Source organism: Poecilia mexicana, unplaced genomic scaffold (genome assembly GCF_051168715.1).
Source record: "Poecilia mexicana isolate PSO_F unplaced genomic scaffold, ASM5116871v1 scaffold_4, whole genome shotgun sequence".
NCBI classification, from domain to species: Eukaryota; Metazoa; Chordata; class Actinopteri; order Cyprinodontiformes; family Poeciliidae; genus Poecilia; species Poecilia mexicana.
In genome coordinates, this window is record NW_028263373.1 from 30,783,329 (window position 1) to 30,800,260 (window position 16,932).

At 40.1% G+C, this 16,932-nt stretch overlaps 1 protein-coding gene across 5 annotated transcripts in view; it reads right to left on the minus strand.

Moving 5' to 3' along the window:
- Positions 1–16,932, minus strand: part of szt2 (SZT2 subunit of KICSTOR complex) — a 170,437-nt gene that overhangs the window by 31,188 nt on the left and 122,317 nt on the right. For all 5 annotated transcript variants that reach the window (XM_088005191.1, XM_088005192.1, XM_088005193.1 and 2 more), the window contains 5 exons: positions 7,410–7,665; positions 7,240–7,319; positions 6,498–6,620; positions 1,519–1,721; positions 1,259–1,355 (listed from right to left, as the gene is read on the minus strand). In XM_088005191.1, the coding sequence (XP_087861317.1) occupies positions 1,259–1,355; positions 1,519–1,721; positions 6,498–6,620; positions 7,240–7,319; positions 7,410–7,665 (759 nt within the window). The remainder of the gene's footprint in view (positions 1–1,258; positions 1,356–1,518; positions 1,722–6,497; positions 6,621–7,239; positions 7,320–7,409; positions 7,666–16,932) is intronic.

Here is a 16,932-nt window from a genome sequence, read left to right on the forward strand (position 1 = left end):
TCACAGTGCGTGCAGATGCACTCACACCTGCCTGCTGCCATTCCTGAGCAAGCTCTGCACTGCTGGTAGCCCGATCCCGCAGCTGAAACACTTTTAAGAGACGCTCCTGGCGCTTGCTGGTCTTTCTTGGCGCCCTAGAGCCTTTTTGGCAACAATGGAGCCTCTCTTCTGGAAGTTCTTGATGATGTGATAGATTGTTGACTGAGGTGAATCTTTAGCTGCTCTTCCCTGTTAGGCCATTTTTGTGCAGTGCAATGATGACTGCACGTGTTTCTTTAGAGATAACCATGGTTCACAGAAGAGAAACAATGATGCCAAGCACCAGCCTCTTTTAAAGTGTCCAGTGGTGTCATTCTTACTTAATCATGACAGATTGATCTCCAGCCCTGTCCTCATCAACACCCACACCTGTGTTAATGGAGCAATCACTGAAACAATGTTAGCTGGTCCTTTTAAGGCAGGGCTGCAATGAAGTTGAAATGTGTTTTGGGGGATAAAGTTCATTTTCTAGGCAAATACTGACTTTGCGATTAATTGCTGTTAAGCTGATGACTCTTTATAACATTCTGGAATTTATGCAAGTTGCCATTATAAACACTGAAGCAGTAGACTTTGTAAATATTAACATTTGAAGCATTCTCAAAACCTTTGGCCATGACTGTAGATTCCAGAAACAGTCTTACATTCTCTACCAGAATATATTTCTATGATATACATGTGCTTAATTCAAAATTGTTGACTTTTTAAAATACCCTGGTGTTAATACATCAATTACCTGTCTCTTAAATTATCCTTAAAATATTTAAGATCCTGAGTTTCCCCAGTGTATCATAAGCCACCAGCATTGACTTTACCACCACCAGCAGCAGGCAAAGCAGGTGAAGTGTCTTGTTCAAAAACACAACTAAGGAGGCGGCCGATTGTGGGATGAACTCTTAGAACCGTTGCCATCATCGTGCAGAAAGTTGTGGGTTCAATTCCATGTGCTCCTGGAAAAGCTATTTAAAGGCCTCGTCTCTCCCCAATGAACGTTTTCAATGTTCTGTGTATGTCGTTTTGTGGCATAATTTTCCATATATCAAAAGGAAAAGCATTTTTATCTCACCACATAAAGAGATAGTATATTTTTGAAAAACTTCAAAAAAAATTGACAGTGAGATTGCAGCAGCACACAGGAATAAACCTTAATTTCTAAGTTTGCTTCCAATGTATGTGTTTGTTTACAGACAAGTTTTGCATTTGCCAATTGAATATTAACCTTAGGGTTGTCTTCACTCTTCTGCTTGACATAAGAAAAGGACATCCTTCCTTCCAACGACACGGAGCTCAGCATGGCAGCACGCGCTCTGGCAATACTTTCAGAGAGATGAGAGATTAGTGGGTAGAGCACAAAGGTTATAAACCTGCGTTTAAATTGAAAGTGGGCGATGCTTTTTAACCAATAAGATTAGTTGGTCAAAGGTCACCAGAATCCATTAAAAGGGGAACCTAGAAGAACCTATTCTTGCAATTACTCACCTGCGAGCTGGGGATGGAGGCCGGACCTGGACTAGAATGAAGCCCATGCTCTGCAGGTACTGGATGTACTGCTGAAGGAAGTTGTTAGAAATCTCAAGCAGCCATGGCTCCTCTTTTATTCGGCTTGGAAGCATGTCGGCTGAATCGGTGCTGTAGCTTCGGTCTCGACCTGACGATGTGGAGTCACTGGAGCGATGCCTTTTCTGGAAATATGTTGATAAAATAAATGGGTTCCACAGACTTTGGTAAAAAATAATAACTGTTATTGTTGCAGATCTTCTGAACACAAAAGAAAAGTCTTATGTGAAGTAAATCTTAAAGTTTCAAGTGCCAGAACTATGGTGAGAAAATGGTGTGTATGTAATATTGGACTTGTAATTAGTGTAAGCCTGTTTGTGTGTAACATTGGATAGTTGTATGTGTGAAACATGATTTATAAACTGTAACAAATATTTTGTACATAACTTTGAGTACCCCAGTGGGTTGAGGGAAATACAGCTCCATTCTGTAACAATGCTTAAATATGCTTTAAATTGTCATTATTTACAAAATCTTGCAAAGTTGGCACTTTTAATGGACTTTTAATGCAACTTTTAGAGCAACTTTGCATTAAAAGTGTCATTATTTACCGAATGACACTTCATGACAACTGTCATTCATAAAGACTTCTTCATGTTCATGACAGTGTCATGTCAGTCTTATCCACACCCCTTCAAATAAAGTGTTACCAGCTACCCAGCATTTATTGCTTCGCAAAAATTTAATCAGCACAGAAACTCCAAACACACAAAGAAATAGTTATATAAAGAAATAGTTATATATATATATATATATATATATATATATATATATATATATATATATATATATATTTTTTTTTTTTATTTAGTTATTTTTTTGTCATAGTACCCCAAAGAATTTAAAACTACTTTCACCCCTGGCTATGCTACTTTAGCTGTCGGTAGCCCTGTCCTTGTATTTTGAGTGTCACACTTCAGTGCAGTTTAAGAAAGTATTTTCAATCCATGAAAGTGATCTCTACTAATAGACATTTGCTCCTGGTAACAGAAAAATATGAGGAGGACAGAGTATAAAACTACCAGACATATAAAACATCATTTGAAATTATTTAAAACTACTAGGTGTCTCATTATATTCTGAGAGAAAATTGTGCAAGTTTAACTTCTACTTATTTATGAAGGAAGACCACTGGGATGGTCTGTTTTGCCTCTTGGTTTGATGCAGAATGGCCTTATTGATCCACGGAGATCCCAAAACCCAACCACTAAAAATGTTGCTTTTCTAAAGTTCATCATTCCCTATCGCTAGCAGATTTATTCTGCCACAAAGTGCAGCCATTCTGAATGAAGGCTTTATTGCAACCGTTCACACAGTGCTGTGTAGAATCTTTTAGTAGTACGCAGTACCAGACCGTACCAGCTTACGCTAAACCCTGGTCCTATCTCAGAAGACAAATAATTTACTACACCTGTTTCTAATAAAAGACACAACTAAAGGTTAACTGAATTGGTAGTCATTGTTAAACTTGATCAAAGATATGCCCTAAATTCCTTACCAGAATTATCTGAAGAGAGTACGGGTGTTCAATCAGAAATTGATTTAACCAGAGAAACTGAGCACTTACTTTTATATTATTCATATTATTAATATGGCGACTGCCTTGCAGAAGTAATAAATTCAATAAAAGTAATGCAGTCAATTAAAGCCCCTGACCCATTAGGGCCAGGGGCTTTTTGTAGCAATTCAAGAGCTACCAGCTTTTATCGCTTTGCAAAAAAATTAATCAGCACAGAAACTCCAAATCACACAAAGAAGCAAAAAAAAAAAAATAAAAAAATAAAAAAAATTCCCTTCTCACCCTCCGCGGGTGGTCTCCTTCATCCTCTGAGCTCGGTCCTCTACCAGAGGCCTGGGAGCTTGAAGGTTCTGTGCAGTATCTTGGCTGTGCCTAGAACTGCACATTTCTGGACTGAGATGTCTGATGTTGTTCCTGGGATCTGTTTGAGCCACTGCTCCAGTTTGGGGGTGACTGCCCCGAGGGCCCCGATGACCACAGGCACCACTGTGGTCTTCACCTTCCAGGCCTTCTCCAGTTCCTCTCTGAGGCCCTGGTATTTCTCCAGTTTCTCATGCTCCTTTTTCCTGATGTTGTGGTCACTTGGTATTGCTACATCCACCACAACGGCTTTCCTCTGTTCTTTATCCACCACCACAATGTCTGGTTGGTTCGCCATTACCATCTTGTCTGTCTGGATCTGGAAGTCCCACAGGATCTTAGCTCGGTCATTCTCCACCACCTTTGGGGGTGTTCCCCACTTTGACCTCGGGGCTTCCAGTCCATATTCGGCACAGATGTTCCTGTACTCTATGCCCGCCACTTGGTTATGTCGTTCCATGTACGCTTTCCCTGCCAGCATCTTGCACCCTGCTGTTATGTGCTGGACTGTCTCAGAGGCCTCCTTGCACAACCTACACCTTGGGTCTTGTCTGGTGTGGTAGATCTGAGCCTCTATTGCTCTGGTGTTTAGGGCCTGTTCCTGGGCGGCCAGGATGAGGGCCTCTATGCTGTCCTTGAGTCCAGCTTTCTCCAGCCATTGGTAGGATTTCCTGATATCTTCACTTCAGTTATTTGTCGGTGGTACATCCCATGTAGGGGCTTGTCTTCCCATGATGGTTCCTCCAGCACCTCGTCCTCTGTTCCCCATTGTTTGAGACATTCGCTGAGCACATCGTCCATTGAGGCTTTGTCCTTGATGTATTTATGGATCTTGGATGTTTCATCCTGGACAGTGGCTCTCACACTCACTAGTCCTCTGCCTCCTTCCTTATGGCTTGTATACAGTCTCAGGGTGCTGGATTTGGGGTGGAACCCTCCATGCATGGTTAGTAGCTTCCGAGTCTTAACATCTGTGGCCTTTATCTCTTCCAGTGGCCAGCTAATTATTCCGGCAGAGTATCTTGTTCTTGCCATTAAGCTGGCTTCTCAGGACTTGCCTTATTCGTTGGAGGTATTTGGCTGTGGCTCCTTTCCTTGTGACCTCGTCGAGGTTGCCATTTGCTTGTGGTATTCCCAGGTACTTGTAGCTGTGCTCTATGTCTGCTATTGTTCCCTCTGGGAGTAAGACCCCTTCTGTGCGGACGACCTTCCCTCTCTTTGTAACCATCCGGCCACACTTCTCTAGTCCGAATGACATCCCAATGTCAGTGCTGTAGATCCTTGTGGTGTGGATCAGTGAGTCGATGTCTCGCTCGCTCTTGGCGTACAGCTTGATGTCATCCATGTAGAGGAGGTGACTGATTGTGGCCCCATTCTTGAGTCGGTATCCGTAGCCAGTCTTGTTGATGATTTGGCTAAGGGGGTTCAGGCCTATGCAGAACAGCAGTGGGGACAGAGCATCTCCTTGGTATATGCCACATTTGATGGACACGTGTGCAAGTGGTTTGCAGTTGGCTTCAAGGGTGGTTTTCCACAGCCCCATCGAGTTTGCAATGAAGGCTCTTAGAGTCCTATTGATGTTGTACATCTCTAAGCATTCAATGATCCAAGTGTGTGGCATTGAGTCATAGGCTTTCTTGTAATCTATCCAAGCGGTGCACAGGTTGGTGTGTCGGGTTTTGCAGTCTCGGGCGACTGTGTGGTCTACAAGGAGTTGGTGTTTGGCTCCTCTGCTATTTATGCCGATGCTCTTCTGTGCCGTGCTCATGTATTTATCCATGTGCCCGCTTATCTTAGCTGCTATGATGCCTGACATGAGCTTCCATGTTGTAGAGAGACAGGTTATCGGCCGATAGTTGGATGGGACTGAACCCTTTGAGGGATCCTTCTGGATCAGGACTGTGCGCCCTTCAGTTAACCATTCAGGGTGAGTCCCGTTCTGTAGTAGCTGGTTCAGTTGAGCTGCCAGTCGCTCATGGAGGGTAGTGAGTTTCTTCAGCCAGTAGGCATGGATCATGTCAGGTCCTGGTGCTGTCCAGTTTTTCATACCTGAGACTCTTTCTTGGACATCTGCCACAGTGATGGTTACCGGGGCTTGTTCAGGGAGGTTGCTGTGGTCCTCTCGTAGAGAGGTTAGCCACTGTGCATTGCTCTTGTGGGACGCCTCCCTTTCCCATATGCCTTTCCAGTATTGTTCAGTCTCCAGCCTTGGTGGGTCTGCTCTGTTGTTATTACCCTGCCATTGAGAGTACACTTTAGCTGGTTGGGTGGAGAAGAGCTGGTTAATCCTCCTGGCTTCATTCTCTCTTGTGTATCTCTTTAGGCGGCTGGCCAAGGCTTACGTCATTGATACTTAACAAATGTCACTATTCTGTGTCCTCATATGCCCAAGCGGGAAGAAAAACAACCATGGTGGACTGTATTAAGGATTGAGTTGTTCATGTGCTTACTCTGGCCAGATAATAACTTCAAAATCGTAAGATACGTTGCTCCACCATAAGCATCCATGCTTACTTCTGCAAACACTGGGCACTACTTTTTTATGGCAGTTGGCAAAACACTGAGAATGCTCTCTGTGTGTGACATTATTGTGCCCTCTACTGTATATGCGGGAAACTTTCAGGTCGTTTGCAGTTCACGTTGGAAAACACATACAGGTCGCATATATTTGGAAGTGTGAACGAAAAAATTCAATTTGACAAAAAAATTGGAATTGGTAGGAGGTTAAGAAATGGGCCAGATGTCCTCATTACTTGATTTTTAAACTAAGTTGAAAAAAGGTTTTTTTGATTTTTTTTTTCAGTAGTGCAAACTGATGTAAAACAAGAAACATTTAGTTTAATTTATGTCAGTTAGAAAAACGGTGATGTTTCTTAAATAAACAGTGCATGAAATACATAGTTTAAACAACTTGAAGCATTGTTTTTTTGGCAAAAGACATGATTTTTGTTTTGACCAGATGGTTCTCTTAACAATACAGGTGGGAGTAATGTTTTAGAAAATCTTTAAATAGAATACATGCCTTTAAAATAGTCTGAGTTGGTTCCTCTTGAATTCGCTTACGGAAGCTGGGGTCAAAGAGAAGTGGGGTGGCACAGTAGTGGACAAGCCTTGATGACTGCTTCAGAGTCTCCAAATCTGTTCCCTGTAGGGACAATTATTGCAGCAAAATATTATTGGAAGATTTGAAAAGAATGGGATCCATTGCAATTTCATTAACTTCAAAGATAAAAACCAGTTTATCAAGGTTCATTGATGTAATTCATAAAAGACAGAACAATAACATATAGTCAGATATATGCCTGATGGTCATGCCATAGTCAATACCTTTGAGAACGTGACTAAATGTATGTGATACAATTTTAGCACAACTTCTGTCAGTAGAGTCTACTGTAAATCACTGAGCCAGTGAGACTGGAGACTTCTTTAGAAAGTGCCTATGTTTGTACCAAACAGAAATCAGGATAATTTTAGAAGTTATCTCTTCAGGTGTTACAGTGTCTGACATCAGCCTTTATAAGGAAAGTAAAACTTCATTCACTTTAAACAAAGCAAGAAAAAGGGCTGCCAGGTGCTTCTTTTTTGGGAAGTTCAGAAAAGCAAGGAGAAAAATCTTGGCTACTTAAATACTGCAGTCAACACTTCTCTCTCAGATGGGCCACAAACATGATCAGAACAGCTATACATTTCTGAACTAGGTTATAACCAAATTAAAATTAATTATGTTTTGACAAATGGTTCCTGATCACAATTGGGATACTTACAGATATGGGCATGTTAGACTGTGCTGATCTCTGCTGCCAAGTGACAAACAAGTTTTCAATCTTCATCTGCTTCTCCATTTCTGCCAGGGAATACACAAAAATATGACCCGATTCATAGACAGAATAGCACTACAGGCCCAAGATATTCTAATAGTTATTGCTAAGATTACCTCTGCGCTCAGCGGTCTTCATCTCCAAGAGCTGGTTACTATGTCGAACCACTACATCTCCTTCTGTCAAGGGTCGGATAGTGCAGACATCTCTCAGAGCTTCATCGAAGGGAAGTAGCTCAGAGGGGAAATGGAGTGGAGCAAGACTTCGGCCTGAACCTCCTAGCCTCCCCTGCTCCTTGCTGGGCAAAGGGGCAACTGCACTACGAAGCAAGGCATCAGGCTCCATTGAAGGGCTAAGGAATGGGTTAGGATCCTGGAAAACATTGTTTGAACATAAGACTAATCTGAACTAAGCGATCAAAATTTCTGTGCTCTATAAAAATTTGAAGCATAAGAAACATTTGTGAAATGATAAAGACAGAGTCAAAGAAACCTGTTCAAAATTTACCTACAAATGGGGGCGTGGCCTAGGTCTCAATATGGAGTAGATGAGTTTTGAGGAAGCTCTGACTCAACTTCATCATTATTTCACCCTAAATAATCTTTTTATGCATTTAAAGCCCTGCTGCTTGATCTCTGAAGTTTACATCAGTGCGGATCACATGCTCCTCCTTTCATTGAAACTGGACACAGGCTGACCTGTATGGATATTTACATCAACCCCTGTGAGGAATTATGTTTCTTTCCAGAGTTTTTGATCAAGGTAAGAGTATAAAACCCACGCTAGTGTTAGTTCTGGTTCCACAGCTCTACGTGTACCACAGGAATAACTTGTAGTCGCTTTCAGAGCTACGCGTTGAGGGAGCGGTGAGAATGATTTATGTTTGTGAACAAAGAATTTTATGCGGCTTTTACATCTCAACAAGCTGCCCAGCGCCCAGCTCTGTCTGCACTGATAAAAATGTATGTCTGTGTTCCTGGTTGGTTGGAAGGTTAGTGGTTAACGAACCAGCGCTAACCTCATCATGCAGGTTCAGCCTGGTGATGAGCTTTCGTGCTCGCCTCGCAGTCACACATCACGTTGGTTTAATGTTACTTCTTTATTATTTTTAGTATTTTTCTGGTTACATGATGCATCAATCCATATCAAATGCTTTGTCTACTTCATCAGCTAGAGTTAATGCGCGCAGCCGTGCGGAGATCTGAAAAACTTGTCCCTTAAAGTTGGGCAACCAAAACAGTTTCTGTGGCGCTTATTAAAAACTCAACAAACACAAAATGCAAAACATACAAAAGCCACATTAGCAGCATTAAATTAAATCTCCTGCTTGTTGCTCATCTCTGCGCAGTGCAGCAGATTTAGCTCATCCTGCAGGGCCGATGTTTTATCTTTCTGTGCTACCCATGAATCTCAAAGATTAAACTGACAGCATCAGATTGTAGCTATGGTAACAAAACAATCTAACTATGAATATTGTTTTTTGAACTTTTACAAAGTAAACTTTCCAGCTCCTTAAAATCTTACATTTAAATGTTAAACAATTAAAAATATTTTAATTTATGCTGAGACCATTAAATCAAATTTGGCAGCATTGATCATCTCAATAAACAAATGTGCTTTGTGTTAAAATATTAGCATTTATGGGCCCCTGAAGTCCTGAGAGGAATTATGGAGCTGCTGACTTAATGCAGATTAAACAGAAGTGCAAATAATTGATATTCATTTTAATTGTATTTTTGATTTTATTGTTTTTAAGACAAGTTGTGGGTTTAAACAGCATTTCACTGGCTATGTTTTCCCGTAACATATAATTACCCAGTAATATTTTTACATTTCCTGTCTACTTAACATGTTTTAATACAAAAACATGTTGGACCGCCAGTCGCCTCTGGGACCTGACCACCAGGCTTAGCAAGTTTTCTGGGGGAAACCCTGAAGACCTTTTTAATGTAGTTTTGGATTGGGTTGGTTCTAATATAATTATTGGAGGGGACTTAAACCTAACCCTGGGCCCAGTCTTAGACAGACAATGCCCTCAGTGCAATTTATTCGAGAGTGATGAGTCCCTTAAAAATGTATTAAATCTCACAACTTGGTTGACATTTGGAGACTGTTATATCCTACTGGGAGAGATTATTTATACTTTTCCGCAGTACATAAGTCCTACTCTAGGATTGATTACTTTTTGTTGGATTCAGGATTGCAAGCATCTGTGTCAAGCTGCAAACACCACAATATTCACATATCAGATCACGCTCCTGTGTCGCTGAATCTTAAATTGAATTATAAAAAGCATAAGTGGAACTGGCGTTTCAATAACACTCTGTTGAAAGATAAGGAATTTTTCTCTTATATTTCAAATGAAATTATGTCATACCTGAGCTCTAATGACAAGGGGGATGTGGATGATTCAATGCTCTGGAAAGCAATGAAGGTATGTATAATTTCGTTTCAGGCAGCAAAAAGCAGAGGTTTTTGCTGCCTCTGCTTTTTGCAGAGGCAAACCATTACATAACACAACGTAATGGTTGTGTTACGTAATCATGGTAACACAACCATTAAAATGGTTGTGTTACCATGATTACGTCATTGTATCCTACTTCAGACAATTAAATTCTACTATTATTCCCTTTATTTGGGGCTATAAAAGTGTCAGAATCTCTAAAAAACACTTGTGTGAACCAGGGATGGAGGGTGGGTTCTCCGTGCCAGATTTCAAACAATATTACTGGGCTTCCCATTTATCCCGGCATGGTGGAAGAGGGGCCCAGTCTCATCTGATGGGTCCTGTCCTATCTGGTTATCTTTGGAACGTCTGAATTGTTGTAATACAGGCAAACTTAATTTCCCTACGGGATTAATAAAGATTTTACCTTACCTTAATACATCCCAGACTGCCCTCCTTAACAGTCCCATTAAAGTCAGTAAATTACTTTATACTAATAATTTTGTCATTGGCAATACTATCAGAATCTGGAAGCAGATACAAACATTTCTAAAAGCTCCAGAGGTTTATTTTGATACTCCTGTTTGTGAAAATCACTCCTTTGCACCAGGTCTCAGCGATGATGTCTTGCGGATGTGGAGAACAGTGTGATAGGTGACTTGTATAAAAGTGAAACTTTTGCTTCTTTTGCGCACAGTTATGTTCTGAATATAATCTTCCCCCGTCAAGTATTTTCCGTTATCTACAGGTCCGAGACTAGGATAGGAAAAATGTATCAGATTTTGAAGCTTTTAACCAAACATGAAACCCTGGAGGCAATAAATAAATTTGATCCCATCAATCAGGGGGCAGTGTCATACTTTTATAAGGTCTTTAGTAGTATGCCTGTAGACACAACCAGAATGAAGACGGCATGGGAGGATGAGTTAGGGCAGCAGTTACCTGATGAAGTGTACAAGACTGTTCAGTCAATGCCAGACACAATCGTATCCAGTTCAAAACATTACAGAGACTCCACTACTCCAGGGAGAAGCTGAGCACTTTCTTTACAAGTGTGTCTCCAATTTGTAATCGTTGTCAGGCTGCTAACTTGACACACTCCTTCTGGTCATGTGTTCAGTGACACTCATTCTGAAAGAAAATCTTTCACTTCTTTTCAACAGTTTTTGGAAAACAATGAGACCCAGAACCACTTATTGCCATTATCAGGGCCTCCAGTGCTTTGCAGTCAGCCACAAAAAGTGAGAAAATGGCTGTTTTGTTTGATATAGTGATTAAGAAGGAAGAAGGACTCTGTGCTCACATTTAAACCATGGTTGGGGGAACCAGCAAATACTCTACATCTGGAAAGACTGAGATATTACAATGAAGATAGAGTCAGTGTGTTTGAGAAGATATGGGACCTTGTACTAACATTTCTTCAATGAAAGACTGTAAATGACAGACCTGTCACTCCTTAGTAGTCTGTGTAACTTTTTTGTTCACTTGTGGAAAGATTTGGATCAATTTGTGGTGTATTTATCTCATGTTGGCTTGACTGTGCAACTGTTGTATTATGATGTACCGATTTTGTGCAGGTAAGGAATGGGTGGGAATTTGACCTGTTATGTTAAAATAAAAAAATGAAAAAAAAAAACCCTACAAATATTAAATATTAACTTGTGGATTTAAGAGAAAAGAACCACCAGTTTCCCAGCTGCAATACAATATGTGCATTGCCTGTGTGTGTATGTATATATGCATACAAATATTTACATGCGCCTATATGGGCCCCTAAGTGAACTTTTGGTTTCCTCAATTTCTGCTAATAATGTGGATTGCTGTAAGCAGCAGTCAGACAATTATATCATTTGCACACCAGCTATAAACTTATTGTGTTGTTTACATTATATCCTGCAGAGTAATTATCAGTTGATGTCATGTTGTGTTTTTAGCACAGCGTCTGTACCTCACACAGCATCAAGCTGAAAACCAGCTGTATTTTTAATTTTTGAAGGCTTAGTTTAACACCTGCATTGATGAATGCAACTGCATCTTCATTTTCCTTCTAATTGTGAAGAAATTATTGTATTTTATTTGTCTTATATGAATTCTGTTTGTTTTTAAATAAAAACTTACCTTTTAGGAAAACCTTATTCCAGTGCCCTTATTGCTCACTATGCATATATTTGTCTTATTTAGAGGTAGTCGACATATCTGATTGAAAGCCGATGATCTTACCATGAACAACTTGCATTAATATTTGCTATTAAGTAATATCCGACGATCGGGCCATTTTCTCTCTTTATTTAATCGACCTGCATTTAATGTGTATGGGTCCTACCTCTGAGCATCTTTTTTTGTAGATTTTTTAGACAGTTGTCGAAAATGACTCCCCAAAAATTAATTTCATATACCTCAGTAACTACAAGATGTATTTGACTGGTTCAGGTATCAGAATAAAGGTAATATTCCAGGAAATACTCTAGAGGTCTAAAAATCTACATTTGTGTTACTGAGTAACAGCAAATGCATACGGCACACAGTGAAAAAATACAAAATAAAAATAATAAATTCTAATAAAATACATTACGTAATGTGGATTTTCCTTAAAAGCATGCAGTGGAAACCCAGAACCTCTAGGTTCTGGGTTTCCACTGCAGGTTCTGACCACTTACTAGACCAAATTTCATTCCAAAAAAATGAAGCACAGACATTTTAAAAAGGAATTGGTTGGTAAAATTCCAGGAAAACATTCCAAATGTGCCATTTTTGGACATTTTGGCACAGTGTGTAATTACAAATTTCTCTCTCTTTATTTATTTATTTTTCCCCCCCAACCTATATTTTGTTATATATATTATCCACTGTCCTCTTCTGCTCTTCCACGAAAGAGGTTTGACTGATAGACCGGCCCACCTGGTCATGTCTGAACGTTTGCAGTTAACAATAGTCTATTCCCAACTCGGCGATTTTCTCACTATACTTTGCGACATTTCTGACAAAAGAAATTGGTATCGGCCAAAATAAAAATGGGCAGATCAGTCTTTTTAAAGATCTGCATGCAGCAATCGGCCAGAAAACCACCTATTCCTGGTCTCACCTAGTATTTAATTTATACTAGGTGAGTCTTTCTCATTTGAGAACGTGGACCAGTACTGGGCTGATTTTGTGCCGTCAGTATATATAAATTTTTTGCCAAGTTTTGGCTCTAGTGGCCTTTATTTGAAAGTGCTACGACAGGAAAGTAGCAATGAGAGAGACAAGCAGCAAAGGTCACCAGGCCAGGATCCTAACCAGCGACAGCCACATCGAGGACCAAGTCCTCCCCATGTGGGTCGGGCCCTGGCCACCACAGCGTCAAATAAATTTAGCAGAGCTCCTGGAGAAGTTTCCCATAACTTATAAGTTGATATAAAACTAATGCTTGTTTTTGCCACATACATTACCATGCTCAGCAGCAAACAACTGCAGCTTAGAGTATGTAGCCATGTAGCCTGATGTAAAAACATTTTGCTAGACAATGTCAAACATTGTGACATATTAATTAATGTTATCAAACATGCCGCTTGAAGCAAAAAGAAAAAATAATAATTCAGAAATAAATAGGACCAACCACGATAATCAACTCATTTAAAGCTACAATTCTAAACTTTTTAGATTTTGATTTACTTTGTGTTGCACTAAAAGTTTAGCAGCAAAATTTAATAAGAGGACAGCCATCATTTTGACAGTGTTAAATTGAGAATTGCAATCAAATGTTTATGGTGCAAACTTTTTTGACAAAGTTTGTTAAAGAACAATGCAAACAGCTAGCAATCAGAGGGAAAGTTGTAGGAGTACATAAACTTTTTCAAGGGAGTACAGTTAATGACATGAATATGCATTTGCAATTATTTTGTACCAAGTATCATCCTGCACATAGTAAAGCCATGGACAGCCTGGCACCACCACTATGTGTGGTTGATTCTAAAGGGAATGCTTGGCCACATTGTTCATGTGGAGCAACTCAAGCACAGATAACTGAATATGACAGTTAGTGCACAATGGCTGCAGGCCGTGGTGACAAACTGTGCACTGGTGCTTCCTCTGCTTTACATCACAAGCCTGACAGATGCAGCTTTGTTCAGGCAAATTTTCTGCTGCTCTAATTTTGTCTTCCATCTACAGTCACCAGCAATGAAGTACTGAAGAGTAAAACTACTGGAGGGAAACTTTAACTTTTTTGAGTTTGTTTTGTTAGCGGGAGGCTAACAGGAAATTCATTTCATGTTCATTACTCTATCAAAAACGTGACTCTTGTAATCTTCATCTTTGGTCTGCTCTACAACAATCAAATTATTTTACACTAAATTGACTCACACTGCAGCTCAAATGTTACAAATTAGATTTTTTTTTCGTGATAACTAAGATAGGTCAAGTTTGAGCCAAACATGTATAACTTCCCAGCATTTATTGTTGGGAAAAACAATATAGATTTTATAGTGGTAGTGAAACAGGTACAAACAATCACATTTAAAGGTCAACCTCTGAATGCTCCTCAGGATACAACAGCTGCTTGATGAAACCTGCCTTATTCCACTTTTAAAGAGCAGATACTTTCAGGACTCAGGGTTTTTGGATTTGGTTATCTTTCCATCATGTTTCAGTTCACGTTACGTTAGCCCTTTATGGTCATTTTAGTTTTATTATGTAAATATATGTAAATTATTTTTGGTTAGTATTATCTTGGTTCTTGTTTTCCTTCTTTCAGTTCCCTGGCAGAGCTTCTAATAGTTAGAACTAGGTTCAGTTATTCAGTTATTCTTATATGTCTGAGTCTATGTATACCTTCCTCAGTAATTCTAGTTGGGTTATTTCATAAGTCCTTCTAGCTCCCCCCTGTAGTGTTTCTAGGGTTTTTTTATTATTATTTTGTTACTTTAGGTTTAGGACGTCTTTTTGTCTGAATCTATGTCCATCTTTCTTTAGTGATTCTAGTTAGGTTATTTCTTTGTTTAGATCTTCTAGTTATTCTTTCTCTATGTTCCTTAGTTCTTATTGTTCTTATCAGCCTTGTTTCTATTTAGGTTTGTTTATGTTTTTCCCTCATGTCTTTTTCTCTTCTAGTTCATTAGGTTTTCTTGAGTATTAGTGTTTCTTTAGTATTAGAAGTATTTTCAGCTCTCTGTGTCATGATTTCATCCCTTCAGCTCCACCCTCTGTGTGCTGATTACTCATTACCCTCACCTGCTCTGTGCTGCTGCCTATTTAAACAGCTGCTCGTCACCAGCTCAGTGCGAGATCGTCTGTTGCCACTGTCACAGCTTTCAAGCCTAGTCCATGTTCCAAGTAGTCTTCTGGTTTCCTGATCCTGCCTGTTTTTTGACCACTGATTTTTGCCTTTTTCCCTCTGCTCTGAAGATTGTGCCCTCCTGTTGCTGAACCCTGCCTGGTCCTGACCCTGCCTCCTGATTGCCGTCTATTGGATTACTTTGCCTGAGAAACCCCTGTGCATGACCCTGGACTGTGTAAACGACTGGCCTCTGGTTTGTGGATTTTGTCCCTGTCATCTAGTTCCTCCCTGAGTCCCCGCGGCCCCCCTCTGCCCTTTCACCCTACCCTCTCCAAGCTGGCTTCCCGACCCCTCTGGTCCTCCACCTCCTCACTCACCAGTGTGACCACTCCCCTGTGGAACTCCCTCCTTTTCCCTTTATTTAGTAATAAACCTTTTGATCTGATCTCTGGTCTTGGCTGCGTTTTGGGTTCTGGCTGATTTTCGCATACTCGTTACACTCTACTTCCTTCCTTGCCCTGCGACAGACTGGCGACCTGTCCAGGGTGACTCCGCCTCTCACCCGAAACGTTTGCTGGAGAGGCAGGAAGGAAGGAAGGAAGGAAGGAAGGAAGGAAGGAAGAATGGAAAGAAGGAAGGAAGGAAGAATGGAAAGAAGGAAGGAAGAATGGACAGAAGGAAAGAATGAAGGAAGAAGGAAAGAAGGAAGGAAGAAGGAAGGAAGGAAGGAAGGATGGACAGATGGATGGATGGATGTTTTCCCCAGCAGATCTTCTTGGCTCCCCTGTGCCACCTTCTCCTGCCCCTCAGCCAGCTCCTGTCCCAACTACTCACACCTGTAATCACTCATCTCATCTAGTTAGGTCCATCGCTCCATTTACTACCTCCCAGTATTTAAGCTCCTCCATCTTAGTCACAACTTGCCAGTCCGTCTCGTCACCTTCCTCATCTCTTCCCACATCTTTAGTTTGGCTTTATTTTTAGATTTTGTTTCCATGGACTCTCATATTTTTGTAAGTTTGATTGTGTGATTGGTTTTCATTAAATCTTTAAACGAAACTCCACCACGTCACTCGCCTGCCACCTCTGGGTCCACACCTCCACCACATCATGACAGATGCTGCCCTTCCAGGCTACTTTCAGCTGAACCAACATCCTGTTCTCCTCACACATCCATCTCGTACGCTGCTGAAACAACGACGCTATAATGAGCTCCCTTAAGGTTTTAGGGAGCTTTTTAAACTAGGCTTAAAAAATTTTATCACAATGTTGAAAACCTTTAAACTATAGTAGCTATTGATTCTATTGATTATTATGACAAATAAAAAACTGGCACATTCTGCAGATTTTTCATGAAATTCCTTTTTGAAATAAGAAAATAAACATCGTCTAAAATGAGAAAAAAAAAATGCATTTCTTTAGTGAATGCTAACCAGAAGGTCAGGCTGAGAGTCGGAGTTCACCTGTTGTCCAGTCAACATCTTCCCTCTGAACATTGTGGCTGTATTATGTTTAATATATTTTTGTAGATCCTTATTTTCATATAATTTCTGGTTTGTTAAGTTTGATTTAAAGTATTTATGAATGTTTATTACAAGTTTTGAACTACTTTTGTTAATTCATTATTAGACCAAGCTACTGCAATACATAAGTTAGTTAGTGCTTATATAAATTGAAAATCATTGCATAATACAGGGTTTTAGTTTGTGCAAAACAGTAAACTAAGAACAAGAAGCTAAATCCTGTGGAATATTATTTCATTTATTTACATTAAGCGTATGTGCAGATGTTTATAGAAAAAAAGCTTAAGTAATATATTGTTTTTGTGTTTTTTAGTTTCACACTTCATTCCTGTCAATAAGGCTGTGGACAAGAAAACAACTTTCCTCAGAGTCACGATATCAAGGCAGAATTTAGCTGACTGAGTTTAGCTGCATTT